The sequence below is a fragment of the Tursiops truncatus genome, chromosome 21 (genome assembly GCF_011762595.2).
Source record: "Tursiops truncatus isolate mTurTru1 chromosome 21, mTurTru1.mat.Y, whole genome shotgun sequence".
NCBI classification, from domain to species: Eukaryota; Metazoa; Chordata; class Mammalia; order Artiodactyla; family Delphinidae; genus Tursiops; species Tursiops truncatus.
The window spans coordinates 28,381,760-28,404,379 of NC_047054.1; the positions used below are offsets into that span (position 1 = coordinate 28,381,760).

A 22,620-nucleotide genomic window follows, 5' to 3' on the forward strand; every position below is an offset into this window, starting at 1 on the left:
GGGGAAAAGGGTTGGGAAGAAGGAAGAGAAAATGAAAGAATGTCACAGTATTTGAGTCATCATGCAGTGTGAGTAGGTGCTCTCCCCAACGGCAAAAGGGAAAGTTTAGGGAAGAACATATTGTGTAGACCTGGCACCTTTCCTTGTGTGGATGTCATCGTACCCATTTGTGTGACAGGAAATAGAGGTCCAGACAGGCTCTCCTGTGCTACCTAACACAGGAAGCAGCAGTAAAGTTACATTCTGAGCACATAGGAATAGCCAAGGACTGCCACTCAGAAACCTCACCCATTACTCCAGCATCACAGGAATCTACCTGGAGTTTGCATGTGGAAATTCCCAACCCTCAGGGAAGCCTGTTTGGTTCTCTTAACCATTCTTCCTATCTCATACGAATACTCCTCTTGCAGCATACCAAGCAGGTGGCAATGGGAATGCCCACCTCCAAGAATTATCAGTATAAAGGATTGTGAATTCTGCCAGGAGGGAGAAAACATCTTGCACGCTGAGCAATTTCCTGTCCCTTCTTCTGAGACAGTGGTTCTCAGCCAGGGGCGGTTTTGACCCCAGAGGTTGTCTGACAATGTCCGGAGACAGCCTTGGTTGTCACAGCTTGGCGGGATGCTATTGGCCTCTAGGTGGGTAGAAGTCAGAGATGCTGCTAAACATCCTGCAGTGCACAGGTGCCATATGGCCATAGGACCAAAATTGAGAGCTCTCACTCTGACATACCTGCTGAGCCTTGTGTGGGCTCAGCGGGCTCTCCCACACCTTCATGGTCATGGCAAGGTTACACGAAGAATCCATCTAGGACCACCAAGGCTGTTCCATACAGTGGTTTCACCCAGGGATGTTGGAGGTGGGGGGACAGCAAGAAGGAGGACTCTCCAAAGGACCAGGCCTCCTGGACATCCCCACGGAAAACTTTAGGTTTCTCACTGATGCTCTAATTACTGCCCTGTCACGTCAAAGGACAGGTTGGCAAACCTAGGTACTGCACTAAATAATCTGTGGCATAATCTAAACATGTAACAGTAATTAAGTCTGACAACTTAATATGCTCTTGAAATTTAAATGTACAGTAGTAATCTACAATTAAGCAAGTCTTTTGCTTAATAATAGCACCCTGCCAGCCTGGAAGAATTTCAGGTATAATACTGTGTACTACTAGGTAGCAAAAATATTGACATTAGTAAAATGTACCCAGGCTATGATCTGACACATATTCAAATTAACCGTTGCTCTACCAGAAAAAGATGGAGTTAAGGCGGAAATTCTGTCGCTGTCCTCCAGCCAGTGTCAGAGCAGATATTTACGCAGTTACATCAGCTGATGTGAACCTGTCGCTATCCAATAAGACATTTGACTCTGAAAGTCAGGATATTCCAAGCCCGTTATCAGAGGGAACTGAAATCAGAAAGTGCAGCTCAAAGGAGAATTTTCCCCTTTGAGGGAAACTGATCTCAATATTTATTGAAATTGTCAACCAAACCTTATGTATTTTAATATACATAAAGGGAATGGGCATGGGCTTTGAACTTGGTGCCAATTTGGGTGTGAAAACCCATCCATCCTTTACAAACCATGGAGCCTTGGGCAAAGCATGTGGACCCTGAGGCAGTTTCGTCATCTTCAAAGGTGAATCTAACGCGACTTAATTCACAGGTTTGAGGGCACGGTGGTGTCATTCTTACCTCCCAGCTCGCAGCAGCCCGAGGGATCTTTTACAAATATTTATTGGATAATGGCAGTTTCCTCCTTCAGACCCTGTAATGGTGACTCATGACAGTTGCAGGAAAATCATGTAGGGCCTTGCAGGCCAGTAGGGAGCCTGAACTTCCTCCGTCAGTCTGTTTATACTGGCTCTTTCCTGCCTTAAAGTTCCTTATCCCATTCCCTCTGTCTGGATGGCTTTTGCTCATCGCTCAGGATGACATTCCAATGTCAGAGAAGCCTCTTCAAACTCTATCTAAGGTCACCTCCCCAGGTCACTCACTAGCCCCTAAAAGTTGGGTTTTTTCACAGTACTCATCACTGTCTGAAAACATTTTGTATTTGCAACATATGGTATGTAACCGGGGCAGGACTGTTCATAGTCCTAGTCTGGAGTCGATACTCTTTAAAGATTTGTAGAGGGAGGATAGCAGGAAGGAAACGAGAATGGAAAGAAGGAAGGAAGGAAAGGTACCTAAAGCAGATAAGCATCTTGCACGTTTCTGAGAATAAAGTAGAATGTCATTTCCCCCAAGTCTCCTGCGTTATGAAAATCCCAGAAGTTTGTTCAGGAAAAACGGTCGAAGGTATTCAGATCCCATCATCAGTAAGATCTCTCAGTGAGTTTGGAGATGTGGTCTCCAGCCACCACGCAAACCCTCCTCTTCAATAGATGCGTGGAGGAGGTTAGCCCCCGGGGCCTCTGTTTCCTCACCTGAAGCTAAAGGGTTTTGCTAAAGTCCTAAGGCCACTTCTAGTTCTAACTGTAAACTACACGTGTTGGGCTCCTCCTGTGGCGCTTCCGTGTTTACCATGAATCTACCTGGAAGCATGACTCAGAATTTGAGTGGCAATCAGAAATGTATTCAGCTCTACTCTGCGTGAACAAGAAGTGGCACTTTTATGGAATGTTTCTTGGGAGATGGGAGAGGTGATAAATACAGGAAGGCGCCTACATACGCACCTTCAAGTTGAAAACGTCCAAAGATGCGAACGTGCATCTGGTTTCCAGCAAGGAGCCAGATCCCGTGCCATCCGCGTCAGGCGTGAGGGAAATGGCAGCTCGCCCTCCGTCTCCTATTGCTGACGATCCTTCAGCTCTACCATCTCCCACCTCCTCTCTCTCCTCCTGTCAGTCGCTCTTCTTGCCTGTTCACTCGATGCCAGCCCCTGTATGCCAGCTGTTGTACTGGACTACTGTACTTTTCAAGGTACTGTACTGGAAGATAAAAAAGGATTTCTTTATTTTCTGTGTTTTTTAATGTATTATCTGTGTGAAAAGTATTATAAACCTACTACAGTACGGTAGTATATAGCTGATTGCGTTAGCTGCGTACCTAGGCTAACTTTGTTGGACTTAACGAACAAATTGGACTGATGAACATGCTCTCGGAATGAAACTTGCCTGTATGTAGGGAACTTACTACATTGTAGAGCATAGCATTCTCTCTGGGAACAAGACCTCCCTTTGGATCTCCTCTTTCCCCCGTCCCCATCTCAGTGGCCAGTTTCCCCACCCCCGTCCCTTTGTCTGTCTCTCAGGCTGTCTGTCTGACCCACTCGCTCATCTTACCCACCCTCCCCTACCACTTACCTGGCTTGGGAAACAAAAGACCCTCCACATATTTCACCTTCTTCAAGGCAGCAGAGAATCTGAATGACAAGCAGAATGTTAACTTTCACAGTATTATTTCCCTGTTACATACACAGAATTCTCAGAAGAGTTCAGATAGGGTGACCAGTAGTCTTAAAGCATAACTTTTGATGAGATCATCATGTGTTTGGTTTGGTTTGGTTGTTTTTTTTTTCATCAGGATCCTAGTTTCCTCTTTCTCTTTTCCCTTTTCTTTCTTTACCTTTTCTGGGGTGTTTAACTTGGAGACCAAAACTCTGGGGTCATCCTTGTTTTTGAACAGGTTCAAAACAGGTTTTGGACAGGTTTCCTCACCTGTCCACGCATGCTAGGGCTGTGTTCCAGACCAGAGCCGGGCATGGAATCTCTTTGGGATTCGAGGCTCACAGAGGGAGATGAAGGGCCTCACCTCCTAAGGCAGGAGCTGAATGTGAAGACAGAGGCCCCATGACCTCCCACCCCAGTCTTTAAGGAACTCCCAAGACATTAGGGGTTGGGGGAGGCCAGCCAGAGTTGGGAGGCAGAGACAATCTTGCTGAAGAAGAACGAGACCCTCAGCCCAGAGAGGATCTCCAAGAGGCAGAAGCACCAGGAGCCAGTAATCCAGTCGCTGTGCCTCCACAGGCTCTCCTGGGGCAGCACCTCCTGTTTATTCAGTTTCCTGAAGGTTCTACAAGCAAGTGCATGTAGTTTGAGGCACTGCCTGCCTGAGCCGTCACCCGGCACTCCCAGTCGGTAGACAACAATTGGATGTAACTTAGGCTGCCGATAAGCAACTACAGGGAGAACGTCACCCTTTTTGTAATTCACTTGAGGTCCCATTTAGAAAACATCCTACACACACACACACACACACACACCACACCACACACACACCCCACACACACACACCACACACACACACACACACCCACACACACACACCACACACACACACACCACACACACACACCACACACACACACACACCCCCCACACACACACCACACACACACACACACACACACACCCACACACACACACACACTCCCCACACACACCACACCACACACACCCCCCACACACACACCCCCCCACACCACACACACACACACACACACCCCACACACACACCACACACACACACACACCCCCACACACACACACCACACACACACACCACACACACACACACACACCCCACACACACCACACACACACACCACACACACACACCCCACACACACACACACCCCCCCCACACACACACACACACACACCACACACCACACACACCACACACACACCAAACTTCTGGAAGGGAGAGGCTGAGGCCATTTTTTTTCTAAATATAGAGAAATATTTGGGATGTGGGCGTGAGAGTCACTTTGCTAAGATAAAGCCTCAAGCGCCACGGTGTGCTTCCGCGTCCGTGTCTGTGTCGCAGGCCACTTCGTTTGCATCTGTCCATCTCATCCCTCCCTTGTTGCTGTCTGTGTCTACAGGGTGTACTCGGTGCTTCAGTGACAATCCCGGGAAGTCAAAGTACCGAAGGATCCCCATCCTCACTGAACTGAGTAAGTTGTGTTTCCAGGACAGAATTCAAGGGAGAAGTCTTTGTATCTGTATTTGATGTCCCAAGGGTGTCTTTAGGATCCACAGTCAAAGGACTGAGGACCAGGATGGGGCCCAGAGACCATTATGTGTTTGACTGGCTGTTATATTGGGCTTTTACGTGTTTGGTGACGTTGACATCCTCCAGCAGAGCCTGTCATATCTGGGTGTCAGGGTGCAGGAGTAGCTCCTGCCTTCTCCCTTCTTCCAGGGGAGGGGACGTGGATTTGAAAACTGCAAGAAAGGCTCTCCCTAAACCAACTTCTCTACCCGTCAGACGTCTTCCTCTCCTGCGGTGCTACCAGGGCAGGCACTAGAGTGAGGCAGGTGAGGCCCCCAGGGTGTAGACTTTAAGGAAAGGCTCACTCTTGGGGTCTTTAAATTTTGTGTCCCTTGTGTCTTCTTAATCCCAGCCCTGAGCGGTGCTCTTCTAAAATGGAAATACTCCATGCAGAAATAACAGGATGAGCTGTTATCTCTCATCAACACCTTATGGAAAACGCACATATATGAAACTTTCCTAGACGTGAGGAGCCCTGGGGGCAGCAAGAAGGGCAGGGAAGGCAGGTGCCTGTGCGCATTGTTTGTGATTCACCAGGGTAGACACTGGGATTTAATACTGATAATAGTTGGTGAGCAAAAGGGAAGTTACCGAAGAGGGGGTGGTACCTTTAACACAGATTGGACCAACTCAAAGATGATCTCTAAAAGCTGCTCCTGGGCGTGAGATTCGACTCGATTCCATAGCGTAGCAGACATTTTAGTGGGATTTTTATGATTCAGCATGTGTAAGCTGAGGGAGATTTATACCCAGCTAGATGAGCAGGCTTCATAGTCCCAGAAATGAAGCAGGCAGACAGAGAGAGGAGCCAGTAGGTGACACCACCAGATGATTTGGGAGTGGCAGTGCAGCAGGTGGGCAACAGTCTAGCCACCCTGGATCCCAGAACTGCAGCTCTCCAAATCCATCTTTGAAGATCTCAGATCCCTTGAGCCTGGCTTGTACCTGGCAGCCTATCTGTAACCACCCTAAAGCTGATGGCTGCAGTTCTTACTTATATTTCATTTTTATTTTGCTACCCTTCTGAGCCGTCTCTGACTCTGAGGTCATATATATACACTGAGGGTGTTAATCAGAAGACTGTCAAGTAAGTTAGAGTGGTCAGGAGGGACCAGCCAGCTTCTCACCAGCCTCAGAAATGCATCTGGTCACTCTCCAGGGACGTACAGCTTTGTTCAAGGAAAGACTTTCTGGCACCGGGCAGCGCCTGTCTAACTAGCCTACCAAATCACCTGCCAGCTCGCTCAGTTTCCGTTCTTTGGCCAGCAAGGAAGGGCCACAGTGACATGAGAGCTGCAGGTCTGATGGCCAGCACTTTGGTCCAGAGTGTACAGTGGCCTGCAGGAAAAGTCTGGGGTTGCTGAGGCCACTGCTTTAAGATGACACAGCAAGATCTGGACAAAGGCTCCTGGGGTGTGTGTGTGTGCGCGCGCGCGCACACGTGAATGTGTGTGTGTGTGTGTGTGTGTGTGTGTGTGTGTGTGTGTGGAGGGTTGGCAGTGCAAGAAGAGATATGTATGTGCACGTAGGAAATGTGGGTTGATACTGGTCATACCTCCTTCATCTTTTATAAAGATGCGTAGTTCTTGGAAGAAAATGATTCCTTAATACCAGCAGTCTATCACTTCCCCCAAATGTACTAAGGAATAATTTTAAGAATTAGAGACTGATGCGGTCTTAGTTAGGAGCGTACTCTGAGTTGTACGTCCAGTAGATTTGCTTGGATCTGTAATATGACGGTCAAGAAGTTTGAAGGGTCTAAGACTTAAGGCTGCTTGCAAACTAATAGGTTCATCTGCCCAGTTTCACGGATGTGGACAGAAGATGAGAGACCACTGGGTCAGAGACGATGAACAGTTTATTACTCACGTCAATAGCAGTAGCCAGAGAGTCATCACTTTTGTGCTGGCTTCCCAAGCCCTCATTCCCACAGGAGGACATGAAAAGGTCCAGGTGATACCTGGACCCACCATGAATTGCTTTGTAAGAAAGGAACCCTGAGCTTCGGGAACCAGCATCTTTTATAATGGGCAGTAAGCATGCCTTTCCTTTGCTCTGGTAGGAGATATCACTATCTTCCAATGCTGTTCTCTATACAGACATTTTTGAAGCTGTAATCTTGGAACAAAGGCAAGCAGCGCCTCTGCTGTCCTCATAGAAATGACCGATTTCACTGACTACAGAGGCTGCCTACAGGGGGTCTGAGTTGCAGCCTGGGGCCAGCATAGGTTTGCTAATGGATAACTTGGCCACTGCTGCACAGGTCTGATTAGGATGATTCTTGAAGCCCTTGCTGCTTAAAGTGTAGTCCATGAATCAGCAGCAGGAGCATCTGCAAGCTTGCTGGACTCTCAGGCCCCACCTTAGACCCAGTGGATCAGAATCTAGATTATAACAAGATCCCCAGTTGATTCACAGGCACGTTAAATTTTGAGAGGCACCGATTAACCCATTCTGGGCCCAAATAACTCTAAGGACCCAAGTGAATACCACGCCATCTACGACATAGTGTATGGAGAAAAAGACAATAACGGGGATGAGCAGATGTTCCTATTTACGTCTCTTGTCCCTGTGCGATTATGTAAAGTGTCCCCTTTTTCTTCCAGAAGTGTCCTGTCTTGAAAGTTAAATTATTAAGGGTGACATTCAGGACACTTGCTTGGAGAAACTGAGCCTGAGGTACAAGGATATCTCCTTGATGATGAAGGTCCCCAAGCGGGCTTCCCATCTTCAGGGGATGAAATATTAATACTTGGAAAGAAAAAACTATATACTGCAGTTGAGGCAGGTCCCACTTTGACCCTAAAGTAGGCATCAAATCCTTTGAGCGATGGTCCCTCCTTGGCCTGCCTGGTCCGGAAGTCCTGTATCCTTCATCTTGTCTGCCTGCCTTTCCTTTTTGCCTCTTTCACTTGCAGAAAATCCTTCCAACATGCACTTTATTGAACAACTCGGCGGGATGGAAGGAGACCTCTCGGGAATGAGCCTGCACCTCAGCACGTCCTTTGCCACCGGCACTGTCTTTTCCGGCAGCTTCTTGGATTCCCTCCTGGCCACGGTAGGTGCGCTGAAGCCAAGGGGCCCCACCCAAGCCCCTGCCGCGGGGAGAGTGCGTGGCTCAGGACTCGGGCGGATGATGCTAACTAACGCCTCGCAATTCTGCGTGCTTGTTGAGTTTCCAGAAAAGCTCGTCCACGCACATAATTTCACCTTTGCTCATGACTACCTGGCAAGGGAAGCCAAATGCTCACAATTTTAAAATTAAAAACGTGAAGCCCTTAGAGCCAGAACACTCAATACAGGAGGAATGAGCACATCCACAGAACCCACCCTTCAGCTTCAAGTGCGTCTTGGCTGACCAGGCTCTTTGGCGTCAGAGCTTGGGCGGTGATCCTGCTTTCTCTTCTCTCTAAAATATCCCCAAGCTTTACAGAAATTGTCCATGAAAGGATGCGGGGTTCAAGGAAAGGGCTTTGTTTCTTTGGCCTTTGGTGGTGTGAGTTTTATTCAGAGCTGAGTCCAGTCTCCCTCCACGTTGCCCCTCTTGTGAGATGCATTTTTTTTGTTTGTTTGTTTTTTTGCGGTACGTGGGCCTCTCACCATTGTGGCCTCTCCCGTTGCAGAGCACAGGCTCCGGATGCGCAGGCTCAGCGGCCATGGCTCACACACCCAGCCGCTCCGCGGCACGTGGGATCTTCCCAGACCGGGGCACGAACCCGCGTCCCCTGCATCAGCAGGCGGACTCTCAACCACTGCGCCACCAGGGATGCATTTTTGACTGCACGGTCATTCTTTCCCTGAGCAGTTCCCTTGCATGGATTGCAGGATTTCCATGAGTAGAATTTATTCATTGCGCGAATGCCTATTGAACACCTTGTAGGGTGCTGTCCTAGGTGCTGAGGACACAGCAGTGATGAAACAGACCAATCTCTGCCCATGTGGAGCTCATGCCCATGGAGGAGGTTGATACACACATGATAAGTATTATGTCAGATAGGTAGAAGGGCCACGGTGATGTGAGATAGGACGTGTAGGGTTTGCGGAAGGAGTTGAAAGTTCAATAAGGCGGCCTAGGAAGGCAGCCCTGAGGAGGCGGTATGTGAGTCAAGTCCTGGGAACAGGAGAGCACGTGCCTTTCTGATCTTTGGGGAAGAAACATTCCAGGCAGAGGGAAGGTCAGGTGGGAGCATTCCCAGGGTGTTCAAGGAATTTAACTAAACCTTAGGAAATCTGTGCGTAGCCATTTGTGAATGGCTGCAAGAATGCCTGCAGGGGAAATGCTTGTAACCCACTCCCTCACAGATGCCTCCTACCCAGATGTTCCAAGAGAAGGGCTGCAAAAAGGCTGAACATCTGTGCACAGATGCTGACACAGCACAAGGCTCTGAGCACAGTTTGCTAGATTGGCTGCCCTCTGGAATTCCGCATAGAAGAGGCATCGTTCCTGAATCGTGTAAGTGCCTCAGAAGCGCAGTTTGCATTTTAGGGGAGCGTGGTCAGGGCACATGCATCGCCCTCATGGCATCAGTGGATTATGTTGCCCGGCTCGGCTCTGTCTCCCTAAGCCTTTCGGGGGAGGCTCCTCATAAACGCCGCTGAGCTCTCAGAAAGGTCATACCGTGTCAGTGATCGCTTACCATTAAACAGGCTGGCAGACTACGAATTTCCCAAATTAAGCGGGATTCAGCCTTGACTGAGCCAGACGGAGAGTCAGCGAGGGAAGTCGAGTCAGGTCACTTTCCTGGGAAGGTAGCTCCGTCAGGGAAAGGATTTTAAAACCCTGCCTGTCGTGAATACTTCAGTTACCCTGCCCATAATTAGGAACCGGAGCGTCAGGCAGGAGTTGACCTGGTGAACTGGATCTGTCTGCAGGACACATTTTAGAAGGGTTTAAGGTCCCCGTTCCCTTCAGAGATCCCTAGACAGCAGGCAGCCTTGTGAGTTAAACTCCAGCCTCGGTTAAACTCCACTGGCCCACACAGGTAGGAGCAAAGTCACAGACTCTGTTTCGACTTAGTGGGAGGAGCAGGCTGGGCCGTGAGGACCGAGAGAGTGTCCAGCAATAGGCACATCCCGTGAGCCAGCACGGGGAGCACGAACTTGGTGATGAGTCTTCTCGACACTCATCTTTGAGGAGTGCCCCTTGCTCCCAGGCTGCCTTCAGCCGTCGTGTCCCATTCTGCTGGAACATGAAATTAGCTGTGTAACAATTCAGGAGTCTATTCTGAGGCCCCATGGTGAAGTCTGTGGGAGAGAGAGAAAGCCACATATGGTGGCCTGGGATGGGGGACAGTCACATGAGGTCGCAAGCTGCACTGGGCCCTCAGCCTGCCCTTGGGGACTCCTGGGAAGTGCCTGGCTTTGGACTGGCACTTGGTCGTCTGACGAGGCCGTGAGGACGGCAGTGGAGCTTCAGGGTACGAGGCATCCTGTATGTCAAGGGGGCTGGCTTGGAACTTGAACTTCTTAATCTCTACCTAGCGGCCTCCTGCCCCAGCTCTCAAATCCTTGATGACGAATGGCTCAGCAAAACGAACACACTTTAACACTGTTTGGAGCTCCAACTGCAAATCTCTGGCCCTGATGAGCTGAATTAGACCCTTGAAAATGCTCAGGGGATGCTGCCCACTTGTTTCCCTCCCCCGGACCTGGTACTACTGGCTCCACTTGGCTTCTAAGGACGGGGGTGACTTTCTATCATATCAGCCACACAGAAAGAAAGAGCCCAAGGGTCAGGGCTGAGCCTCCAGTTTCATTGTGTCTGCTCATCCGAGGACAGTTTGGTCTTGGCTGGCCCCCTGACCTTCCACCTGCTCACTGGCGGTGAGAGCAGTAGCCTCTGCGAAGAAGAGAACATTTATATCCTCTTGCACTGAAACCATCTGGGGCCACTGTGGTGGCCCTACAGTGTGTGTCCAGCCACTTCATTCTCCATACGTATTGGAGCGTGTCCTGTGCAGGCTTGCGGGAGGAGGGCCAAGGTCCCGATCTCCCCATAAAGTTAGGGTGGCAGTCACGGGCCCTGGGTCATCACTCCCTCCATCACATGCCCACGGCAGACACCACTGACACTCATGGGTCTCTTCCTCCGCATCACACCTGCGAGTCTTTACCAGCACAGACCTTGAGGCGGCATCTTCCAACGGTTTCATTGTTGAGATAATAATCAGAGCAATATCTGGGGTAAGAACAATGGTAACATCATCTCTCAGGCACTTACTTAAGGTCTTTGCTGAATGCGTTACCCGCAGTTTAATTCTCCTGTCAACCTAACCAAGAGGATACAGTTGCTAGCCTTGTTTTCCAGATCAAGACTCTGAAGCCTAGAGGGGTGACTAATGTGCCAAAGGTCACAGCACTTACAGATGACAAGTTGGTTTTCAGACCCAAATTCCTAAGGTTCCAGAGACAGACCAAATCCATTACAACCAAATCCACTGCCTCTCCAGAAGGCTTTCTGTGATTACGAGTGTCCTTTCAATACACTGAGGTTGAAGTTCTACTTGAAGGAATCCGCCTCCCGGGGTGCTCCAGAGTCCCTGAGGGATGAGCAGGGAGGAGAAGACCAGGGTGCACCCACCCTCCCCAGTGCCCACCCACCCCTTCCCCCCAGTCAGAACTACTCTACTCTCATCTGGGTCTCATACGAGGCTCCTGCCTGAGATTTGATTCAAAGAAGGACTTCTGTTGTTGAGAAGACTAAAAACCACTGCCCAGAAGTTAGAGAATCTGACCAACAGAGAGGCATAAAATAAGAGAGCCAGATTCCTGTTCTCTGTCTTCCGAGTCAAGTCTCCAGCTCCCGGTTGGGAGTCTTGTCCGGGAGACAGGAGTCAGCCATTCCACCCCATTTTGCACATCCATTTTGTCCCATAATTTCCCTCCCCAAGAAACATCTTCCAGATTCAGCTCTTCCCACCTGCCGTCCAGCTTGATGCTCCAAGAGGTCTGTTTCCCGTGGCTGCACAGTCAGAGGTTATGCTTAGAATCAAAATGTGTGTTTCCCTGGTGGCCATCCTCTGCAGAAGGGAAAGGCTGCGGACTGGTGCGTTCCGAACAGGCTCCCTCAGGAGAAAGGGGGCTGACACCTCAGCAGCTTCTGGAACAGGATGAGGTCACCTCCTTGACTCGCGTCTCAGTGAACTCTGTTTCGACCTAATATTGCGGAGTCCTCTCTTCCTTCTCACCTGTCCCTGGAAAACTGCACTGTGCTTCCAGGTGGCCCATAAGAAACACAAGGAGGATGAACTCAAGGTCCCGAGGAGAGAACAAAGCCTGAAAAATGTGGCGTGAACTTGTCACCGCCTGAAAGTACTGAAGTTCTGTTTTAGGTTGTCATGTAGTTTTCCCCTTCTATCCCCTGATATCCCTGTGATTTTTTTTTCCAAGATAAAAATAATGGATTTTCCCTCCAAATCTTCTGATTCAGCCAACACTACGGCTGCAAGTATCCCCTGGAAAAGTACTGTAAACTCCTGGCCCAGGTGGAGAAACATGCCCCTAAGGTGTAATTGGGATTCACTTTTAACCCTCAGCTCAATGCTATATAAAAATATGGAGGGCTTCCCTGGTGGCGCAGTGGTTGAGAATCCGCCTGCCGATGCAGGGGACACGGGTTCGTGCCCCGGTCCGGGAGGATCCCACGTGCCGCAGAGCGGCTGGGCCCGTGAGCCATGGCCGCTGAGCCTGCGCGTCCGGAGCCTGTGCTCCGCAACGGGAGAGGCCACAACAGTGAGAGGCCCGCGTACCGCAAAAAAATAAAAATTAAATAAAAATATGGAGGCGCACTCAGACCCCTCCATGTGGGAGCAGGACTCCCATATGGCGTTATAACAATAGGATTTCAAACCTGGACGTGAAGTAAGGAGCATTTTCCTTTACTTATAAGGGAGGTAAGGAAAATAACAAAAGTTACCTGGCTTGAGATCTCAAGTTCACTCAGCTGGTTAGCGGCAGTTTTCCTACCATATAGCCTCATTCTCAACTTAGAAGTATTTCTCAGAAAATGTGGGCCTTAAGACCTTTTGAGATTCTCAGAATTAAAAGTAGTGAGTGGCCAGGATGTTAGTATCTATGTTATTAAGGAGTAATAGGAGAGAAACCTCCAACTTCACTGTAGCTAAAAGTTAAAACACTTTGGGCTGCAACATTTTCAGGCATCAGAAGTTCAAATTCTGATGGAACTGATTACATTAGATATTAGATATATTAGATATTAGATAATATAAATCTGAGTTTATTAGAAACACTATTCCAGTTTAGAAGTCGTAAAATGTTTCATGCACATTTCAACTTCCATATTTTCTTGAGAAAGAAAAAAAGAATGAAAACCAAAAAAAGGAAAGAAGGGAGAGAGGAAGGGAGGAAGGGAGGAAAAAAAAAAGAGACCCATAATGGCAGTGCCATGGAACCCCGAATAATAAGAATGTGAGGTGGGCTCAGAATAAGGGTGACATGTAAATCCCATAATTTTCCCCGATATAGAATTGCAAGCCTTTTGATGTCAAAACTGAAGAAATGATAGGGTCAAAAGCTAGGCCTCTCTCTGTTAAATATGTAAAGTACATGTTTCCCTAGAGGCATCGACACCAGGATAACCCTAGAAATTACACCTTTTTTTTTTAATCAGTGGAGAAATATTCTAACAGCATTATGTTTGATCATTCTACTATTACGGCCACTTGTTCTTAAACGGATTGTGGTCCAATCTGGATTTACATCCTCCACTCCCTCCTGGATTTCAGGGGGCCAGATCCATAAGACCCTTCTGGGTAGAGGATGCAACAGGGAGGGAATATACGGAGGTGACTGTCAGTCAGGAGGTTCGTTCTTTCAGTCTGGCCATGAGGATGGAGAAGGTGTTTGAAGTCATCTTCAATCTGAAAAATATTGTAAAAGTCCTTTTCTTTTTATTTTCTCTTAATTTACATAGATGATATTATTTCCTAGGTCGCCTTCTCCAGTGGGCTCTACACTTTGCTAACAGTATTGGTTTATTTGTTAAAATTCAACTGCCAATTGCACTCAATATTCTGGCAGCTGTTTCTGCACTCAGTTTTTAAAAATCATTTGTAATAATTGTTTGCAGCAACGTTTGCACTGAATATTCTTACACCTGCCTGGTCCAATGTGCTCTTGAAGACGTGAATGTTAAGTAGACAAAGTCTGTCTGAAAGAACACATCATTTAAGGCCTGTTGCTCAGAGTGTAATTTGAGGACCACCAGTGTCAAACTACCAGAGGTGCCCTTTAAATTCTGATTCCCACTCCCGTACATAAATTCTGATCCAGTAGATCTGGGATCCCAGGAATCGGGTCTCATGAATATCACTCCAGGTGATCCAGGTACGTGAACACCAGTGTCGAAGACAGCACAATTCAGTGGTGTGTGCTGTATATCTCATTGAATCCTGCAAACAGTGCTCAAAGGTGGGTATTATCATGTCATCTTTAAAATCATAAAACTATGACTGAGAAAGAATACAGGAATTGTCCAAAGGTGTTTCGGTCCGCTAGGATGTGCCAGTCCAAGATTCAAACTCAGGTGTGTTCCGTACAAACAACTAGCTCTAAAATGCAGAAGAATACAATAGAGTAAAGCCAGTGGCCATGGGATCACAAAGAAAGGAAAATTTCATTCTGATGAGGCCAGTATAGGGTCTTCCAAGAGGAAAGATGAACCAGATGTCCTAAAGCAAAGGCATGAAGGAGTAAAAGTGTCACTTGAGCGACTGCACATTGACTGTAGTGTGCACCGGAGAGAACCATGGCTCATGGAGATGAGCGCAGAGAGGGAGCTGGTGTCAGATCTTGAGGGCTTTGAAGACCGTGGAAACAAGTCTGAGCTTGGTTTTACTGCAGGTTCAAGGGATGGGTGGCGGGATCTGATTTGCGTTCCTGGACAATCTCTCTGGAAGCATTTTGAGCAATGGATTGTAAATGAGAAAAAGACTAGTAAAGAGGTGTGTCTCATAACCCAGACTTCAGAAGACAAGTCCCTGAATTGGGGCATGGAGGAAGCGAATGGTAAGATTTCTCAATAACGATGGAAGTCATTCCTATTACTTATAATGAAAACAAAATTACTGATTTTTATGTAGGTGCTATATAACCATGTAAATTCTCATTTCTACTGGAATAAAAGTTCGATTTAGATAAGACAAAGGGTAGGAAATTTAGGACATTATATAGATAACACTGGATTTAAGAAAACCTCGTGGGCAATTATTACAATGCTATTTCCATGTATGTCACTGCCTAGTCAACACTGTGTTGGAATCCTTTGGGAAAAGAGTCTAAGGAAATGGCTTGGCGTATTCAGACTCAAGCTACTTTCAAACTAAGTTGACCCACACGTCAATCGTCAATCTCTGGCTTCATTTTGATGCCAAATATTCTGAAATCCCATTCATTTTATACTCCACACCTGCTGTTTTCGAAGTACACCATGGGAGATGGACACTGTGGGAGATTAAGTTAATACCTGTCCTCACATAGGTCAGAATCAAAAGGAACGTAAGTGGATTCACATCCGGAAGAGTCAAGTGTCGACGCCAATAGTAATGTCAGTCCCCTAAGGAAAATCCCTAGAAGTGTCGTTACATGTTGTAAATACGTGTTGGTGCTTGTTAGGGCGTCTGTGGCCTGATACACGCCTCTGGGCATTTTTGGAAGCGGGGACACCCTTGGGGTCAGTGTCATTACCCGTCTTCTCCTACTATTACAGTGTAAGTCCTCCCCAAAAGAGCAGGAACGGGGTCAGTGCTCTTTTCTCTGCACTTTGCCTAACCCAGTGCCCTACCCAAACTGCCGGCTTTGGGATGATTTTAATGATAATGAGAGACACTGCTTTGTGCCATCAGATCCATTTCAAACAACGATGCCCAGTAAATCGCCGCGTCTCTCCACCTCCACCTTCTGACTTTGCACATGCCTTGTCCTTGCTTTCCAGGCGTTCTACAATTACCATGTTCTGGAATTACTTCAGATGCTGGTGACAGGAGGGATAAGTTCTCAGCTGGAACAACATTTGGATAAGGAAAAGTTCTGTGGGCCGAATGACAGTTACTCTACCGTTTCACCTGGAAGAATGCGGTGTAAGCTGGGGCTTCTGGCCTTAAACCAAACCATTTTGTCAGACATTCAAGTGAGTCAACTCTTCTCGTAGTAGAGCGTCTTAACCTCCCTGAGTTTTGGAAATTGATCCAACCTGTTTGGGTTCCTAGATCACCTAGAGCATATAAATAATAATAATAATGACAAATTAATGTAATTTATATTCATAGTGTATTTACAATTTACAGTGCATTTTCACGTGATAACTGTTTTTTGCAACAATTCTGAGAGATCAAGCCATTGTTAGTATCCCCATCCTCCAGGTAAAAAAGTGCACAGGAAGCATCAGAGAGGTCCCATAACTTTGTCCCTTGACAAGGATTTTAATAATAAGTGTAATGTTAATATTCACTGAGCATTTGACCTGGGCCTGTCTGCTTTGTTTGTTTGTTTGTTTTTCACTTTATCTCTCCAAAGGTTTACATGGTAGGCATCGTTATTAATTCCATTGAACAGATTAAGAAGCTGAGGTGCAGAGAAACAAATACTTGCCTGAGACCGTATTGCCTACCAGTGACCAAGCAGGGTCCCTCTAAGGCAGTCTGACCCAGGGCCTGTCCACTCTCCCTACGCTTGGACTACTAAAGAAATCTGATCCAGACTTCCCTGGCAGTCCAGTGAATAGGACTCCACGTTTCCAAGGCAGGGGGCACAATTTCGATCCCTGGCCGGGAAACTAAGATCCCGCATGCTGCGGGGCATGGCCAAAAAAAAAAAGAAAGAAATCTGATCATGTCACCTGAAATCAGGCAGAAGGATTCCACGTTTGGGCCTAAGAATCTGTCTGGGCTAGCCAGTGAAAAATGCTTGAGTTTTCTTAGTCCTCTGAGCTAACAAACAGTAGATTATAGCAAGGAAGAAAATAATTCTGGCAAATCCCGATGAGGCATCTGGGCATTTGGGGCTCAGTGTCGAGTCCAGGCTGCAGTGAGGAATCTACTGGTCGGCCTGCCTTTTGCTTTAGTTTTGAGTAACATGGCATTTGAGTCCCCGGTGTCACCGTCAGGGGCAGGCCTTTAGAGGGGCCTGAGCAGAGCCCCTTCTTCACAGCCCTCTTCCTGCCTCTGTGTCTGCTGTGTCTCGGCAGGTACTGCCAATAAGGGCGAACCCCACGCTCTGTGCATCTGAATTCCAGGTGCAAACCACATTCCAAAGCTCCCTCCATGGTCCGGTCCTTCGAGTTTCTGTGGTCCTGGGTTCCTCATCTCAAGCTGACTTGTGAGTGATTCTAAGCCCGGGACAGCTGCCACTGGCCACTTCCTGTGGGAACCAGAGGTGGCAGCGGACTGGCCAGCCCTTTCTTCTCCATTTATGTCTGGCCCTCTGTTCTTTACCCTGAGAAATCACAGAACTAAACAGACTGTTCTCTTTCGACTTCCCTGGACGCACTGGCTGCTGCTTTGAAGCCTGCAGCTACTCAAGGTGCCTTGCTGGCAGTCGCTTGAGAGCAAGGTCAAGAGGAGGATGAGAAGGCCGCTCTCTCATTGTGTGCCTTGAAAACTGTATTTTCCGGGCTTCCCCGGTGGCGCAGCGGTTGAGAGTCCGCCTGCTGATGCAGGGGACACGGGTTCGTGCCCCGGTCCGGGAAGATCCCACATGCCGCGGAGCGGCTGGGCCCGTGAGCCATGGCCTCTGAGCCTGCGCGTCCGGAGCCTGTGCTCCGCAAGGGGAGAGGCCACAGCGGTGAGAGGCCCACGTACTGCAAGAAAAAAAAAAAACCCTGTATTTTCCAACCTGGTGCTCACTGTGACTTCTTGATGGTTACCAAACCAGCAGTAGTAGTAAAAACGAGCATAGCCCCTTGCCACACCACACCCAGACAGGCTCCTGAAAGACCAGAGTCATAAAAACAGCTGCCGGTATTAGATGCTCAAAACTCACGGTCAGCCTGATTTCCAGCCCACTTGCTGCCGCCACCAGAGAGGTATTAGGAGGGAGCTCTTGGGTCTTCCAGACTCCACTGGGAGAAAAGGCAAGTGACACTCCAGTAAGTGCTTGTTACAGCTTGATTCGAGTGCCGCCATACGTCAGTGTTTCTCTCTTCTCTCCCCAGCCAAGAAGGACCTTTGGGCAGATATTCTGCGGCTCGTTAGATAACCTTGGAGTCCTGTGCCTCGGCTTGTACCGCATGATAGATGAGGAAGAGCGCAACCCAGAGCACAAAAGGGGAGTGTATGCTGGTGTAGAAGGCGCCGGCCACGCCCAAGCACGAGGGCCAAAGCGACGTCATTCTGTGTGAAAGAGACGGCCAGAGCTTAGGGCCCCCAGATGCAACAGAGGGTGCTGGGGAAGTAGGTAACAGTGTAGGATCAGTATAAATAATATGAATGCACCCTGGTGATTGGGATCCAGGTAGTACTGGCCATGTAAGGAGAAGGGTTTCTCTGTCCCCCGTGAAATCTGAAATGCAGACCCAGATTTTCAGTCAGGGATCTTTTGTAACTTACCCCTCATCGACGCCTGTGCGACTTTTTAAAGCCGAAAAGCCACTGTCCACACTGGAAAGAGTTACTTGTTCGCTGCCGGACTCGCTGGGTAAATATTTACTGAGTGCCTTTTTTCTAGCCACTGTGCCTTGTCCATGTTCAGATACGGGAGTGATGTGTAGAGATTTCAGTTTAAAGAAGATCATTCTGACAGTAGTGGGGAAGAGAAAGAAAATGTGTGTGGAGGGGAGAGGAGAAAAGAAAGGGTACTGGGTACCAGCTCCAGACAGCACAGTAATGTAGGACCAGACTAAGAGTCTCGTGGTGGGAACGGGCAGTACTCAGTAGAGAAGGAGAAATTAAAAATAATAGAGTGGAAATGGATCGATGAACCTGTTTCAGGAGGAAGGGGAAGGAAGTCAAATCACTGAAAGCGGAGTAGTCATGAACACGAAGAAAGACAGCTTCTCCGCTCGCAGGAGAAAGGGAGGAAAAGAAAGGAGGCCAAGGCAGATCTGGCTGTGGATGAGGGCTGTGCTTAGGGAATGTTTACGTAACACTAGGATTTCTCGGTGACGAGCAGGCATAGCCCTGGCTGAGAGAAAAGAGGGGGAAAGTCTCTAGGGAGTTGAGAAAGACGTAAAAGTTACATCAGTCACTGAGGGGACTGGAAAAAGGAGTTTACTATGCATCTGTAGAAGCAATAGTGCAAAGGGAAAGGACAGCGGATGGAAATAGCCTGAGGAGCGGATGTACGCAAGAGTAAGGAAATGAGAGAAAGAACGAGGGGAAGTTGTGGTCAGAGAGTGATTTATTGAAGGGTGAGGTTTTAGAGGCAGGATGTGTCAGGAAGTTACAACAGCAGTATGTGGTCAGGAAAGTGGTTGGGAGATAAAGATCACTGGGTAGTGGAAATCAAAGAAATTGGTCTGCGTGTTGGAGTCGTAAATCACGGAGACACTGCAGGCACATAAGGTGACGGTGGCACTAGAGTTTGAAAGAAAAAGTGTCCCATGTGCCAAAGGCCTAAATAAACATGGAGGTGTGTGGATAACACCGAGGTGACTCAAGAGGAGGGTGGTAAGACTGTAGAGCATGGACCACAACGATGCAGGGAGCAGGGATGCTCTGGAAACAGCACTCGGAAGCCTGAATGATGCTGACCCCCCACCCCCGTCTCTGTCTGCCTGTGACTGACCCCCAACACCTCTGGAAAACCTGTGGACCGTGGTAATTGGGAGAAGGTGTAGCCCATACTTGGGCGGACCTCAGGGAAGGAAATGATATTCCTGTTGGAAAGAGAGTATGTGGTTACAGCAGATCTTGTTTAGAATATCACAGAGGTTACAGGGGACTCAGTGGGCGAGAGGGAAGTGGGAAGACTATTGAGTGAAAGATCAGTGGTGACGTGTGATGGGTGCTTAGGGAAGAAGAGGTGATTATTCGGGGCGACACTGAAAGTCATGCAGGGTTCTGCTGCCTCAGCGTTCTGACAGGAACACTGGCGTCTTCATGAATCTGACTCATGTTCTCTGAGGATTTGCTGTGTGCCTGATTTCCTGCCAAGACATCCTGCTTCTCTGCAGAGTCTGTCCACGCAGGTCCAGGCTCTGGGTGATCTTTGAAACTCATTGACTCACTATTTGCTTACCCGTCAAGGTTTCAAATAAACCTTTGGTTACTTTTCTTCTTCCTCCACTGGGCAGCCTACGTTCTGTGTGAAAGTTGGCGGCAGAAACATGAAAATAGGCCTAACCCAGGATGGAAATATCTGGCATGCACGTAATCTTCCAGTTTTGATAAAGCTTGGCTAAGTGCTCAGAATTGTGCCAACCGAATTCATTAGGGTCGTGGATATTAAAAGCAGAGAAACATAGCTGGAAAAGCCATTAGAAATCAATTAGCCCAAACCATAGTCCCATCCGTCTCCCATTAAAATGATGAGAAAAGCAAGGCCCAGAAGGGAGGTGGCATGCCTAGGGTCAGAGGTGGTTGGTTTCAGAGGCAGGCGTGAGAACCAGTCTCCCAGCTACTAGCCTTGGACCTCTCCTGTTGCGCTGTGCCAGAGAGTTGTTTTTTGTTTGTTTGTTTGTTTGTTTTTTACTATTAATCAGAAACTAAATAAAGCAAAGCAAAACAAAAACGTTTCCTCTTTGGGCCTAGCAAAATGACTTTCTTGTTTTGGCCACTGCCTGCAGCCACACTGTCCCAGCTGCAGGGGCTCAGAATTCACCTTTGGCTCTTCTTACAGGTTTGTGATCACCCGGCCAGAAAACGAGTTTATGCTGCTGCACTCGGATCTTGTGTTTTGCGCCATCCCTTTCAGCACCTCCTGTTACAAAAAGGGTATTTCACCTCCAAGTCTGTGTGAAATTATAAATATGGTGCCACTGACAGAAGAGACGCTTACAGACATAAATTGTCCTCCTTCAGTTGACCAGGTCAGCGAGACTGCAGCCCAGCTGCCCAGTACATCAGTCCGTTCGCTGGAGCCAAAACCAATCCCCGTTGGTGATCCTGAGCAAGCAGTGTTGACTCCAAGTGGTAAACACTCATCCCAGACACACCCAGGTGAAACCAGGAAAGAAACCGGAAAGGAAAACATGGAGGAAACCACAGGGGAAGATGCCTCTGCCTATCCAGAGTCAGACTAGACCTGCCGATATTTCCCAGGAGCTCCTGGCTCACTCCTTACGAGGCATCTCCAGAGGTGGTGACTTTGAACAAGGAAGGAAAAGATGGACGCCCGCCATTTTTGTGGCCATTGCTGAGGGGTGGATCAGCAAGCCCACACTGTTTGGGAAGAGACAAAAGTCCGAGCTAATCCCACTGGATCTGGTGTGATAAATAAAGGAATAGATGATAAATGCCTCTCTAAGGGAAGTTCATTGCTCTGGGTCTCTTGAGCAGAAAACGTGGTGGTTGGACCTGTGTTAAAGACATTGTTCAGTACTTGCTGGGTTCCTCCACACAGGGAATATGAGAAGTAATCAAGGTAAAAACGAGAAGGATTTAGACATAAGAGACAAGAAATAACGTGCCCCCAAATCAAGCGTCTTACATTCTTTATCCTCAAACAGGCAAGTAGTGAACTCGTATATTATCATCTTCTCTTTTTCCCTCATGCTTTTTCTTTCCTCATCTCTTTCTATAGGAGGTGAGGAAGACCAGATGGGGAGATACTCGTTTGAATTGGAAACGAATTTGTGTATAATTAAAACCTAGACATACCCTAGCACAAGAATGAATCTTAGAGTGTACTCAAGATGGGGTACCTGGACGAAGTCAGGTAGCTTGAAATATACAGCCTTTCAAATTCCCTAATTCAAGAATAAAGACATCATCTCGTGAGAGGTAATAAAGCGTTTCCCCGTGTTCCAAAAGGAACCAGTTCACTTCCCTGTAAGCCTCATCTATAAGTCGTTTCATCTCAGTATTAGTCTGTTAACACAGTAGAAGTTCAGCACATCCAGGAAGTATTTACTCCCAATTGGTGAGCCTTGTAAGCAGTGCCTTCTTGTGTTATAGATACAGCATAGGTAGAAGGGGGGGAAGAAAGAAAGTAATAAGCCAGATTTCCCATAAATGGTTTTACATAATGTTTATGATATCCCTGACATTTTCCTCAACATCCTTGCTGATTTGGTATCACTATCTCCATTTTACAAAGGAAGAAACTATGTCACAAATAGGGTTCCCACATAAAAGAAAGGATACCCAGTTAAATTTGAATTTCAGATAAACAACTTTTTTAGTATGAGTGTGTCCAAATTATCGCACTTAGCTAGTAAGTGATCAAATCGACATTTAAACCTAGTTAATTCGACTCCAGCACCTATAGACATTTGCCTCCAGGCAAAATAGAAGAAATGAAACAAAAACATTCATCCACAGGAAATAAAATGTATTAGTAAAGCTTTGGTTGTAATGAAATCAACTTAATATATGTGGAAAAAAGAGTAATTGTGAGGAAAGTTGTCAGAGACCAAGGAAATCCTCGTTTAAATTTTTTTTAAGCTTACCTAGATCATCTTCATCCTTCTTTTTTGTACAGATTGACTTTGTTTTTCCGTATACAT

The 22,620-nt window shown here is 47.6% G+C and overlaps 1 protein-coding gene and 1 long non-coding RNA gene across 2 annotated transcripts in view; one reads left to right on the plus strand and one right to left on the minus strand.

The window, feature by feature from the left end:
* The window catches only part of KCNU1 (potassium calcium-activated channel subfamily U member 1), a 188,971-nt gene extending 168,084 nt beyond the window's left edge, over positions 1–20,887 (plus strand). The window contains exons 26-29 of the mRNA XM_073798726.1: positions 4,831–4,902; positions 7,919–8,058; positions 15,952–16,146; positions 18,169–20,887. Of these exons, the coding sequence (XP_073654827.1) occupies positions 4,831–4,902; positions 7,919–8,058; positions 15,952–16,146; positions 18,169–18,354 (593 nt within the window). The 3' untranslated portion in view covers positions 18,355–20,887. The remainder of the gene's footprint in view (positions 1–4,830; positions 4,903–7,918; positions 8,059–15,951; positions 16,147–18,168) is intronic.
* On the minus strand, positions 2,731–3,833 carry LOC117310015 (uncharacterized). Its single transcript, XR_004524277.2, has 3 exons — positions 3,662–3,833; positions 3,308–3,366; positions 2,731–2,932 (listed from the first exon to the last, which is right to left on the minus strand). It is a non-coding gene; the product is annotated as an uncharacterized lncRNA (long non-coding RNA).
* Positions 20,888–22,620: the final 1,733 nt, after the last annotated feature.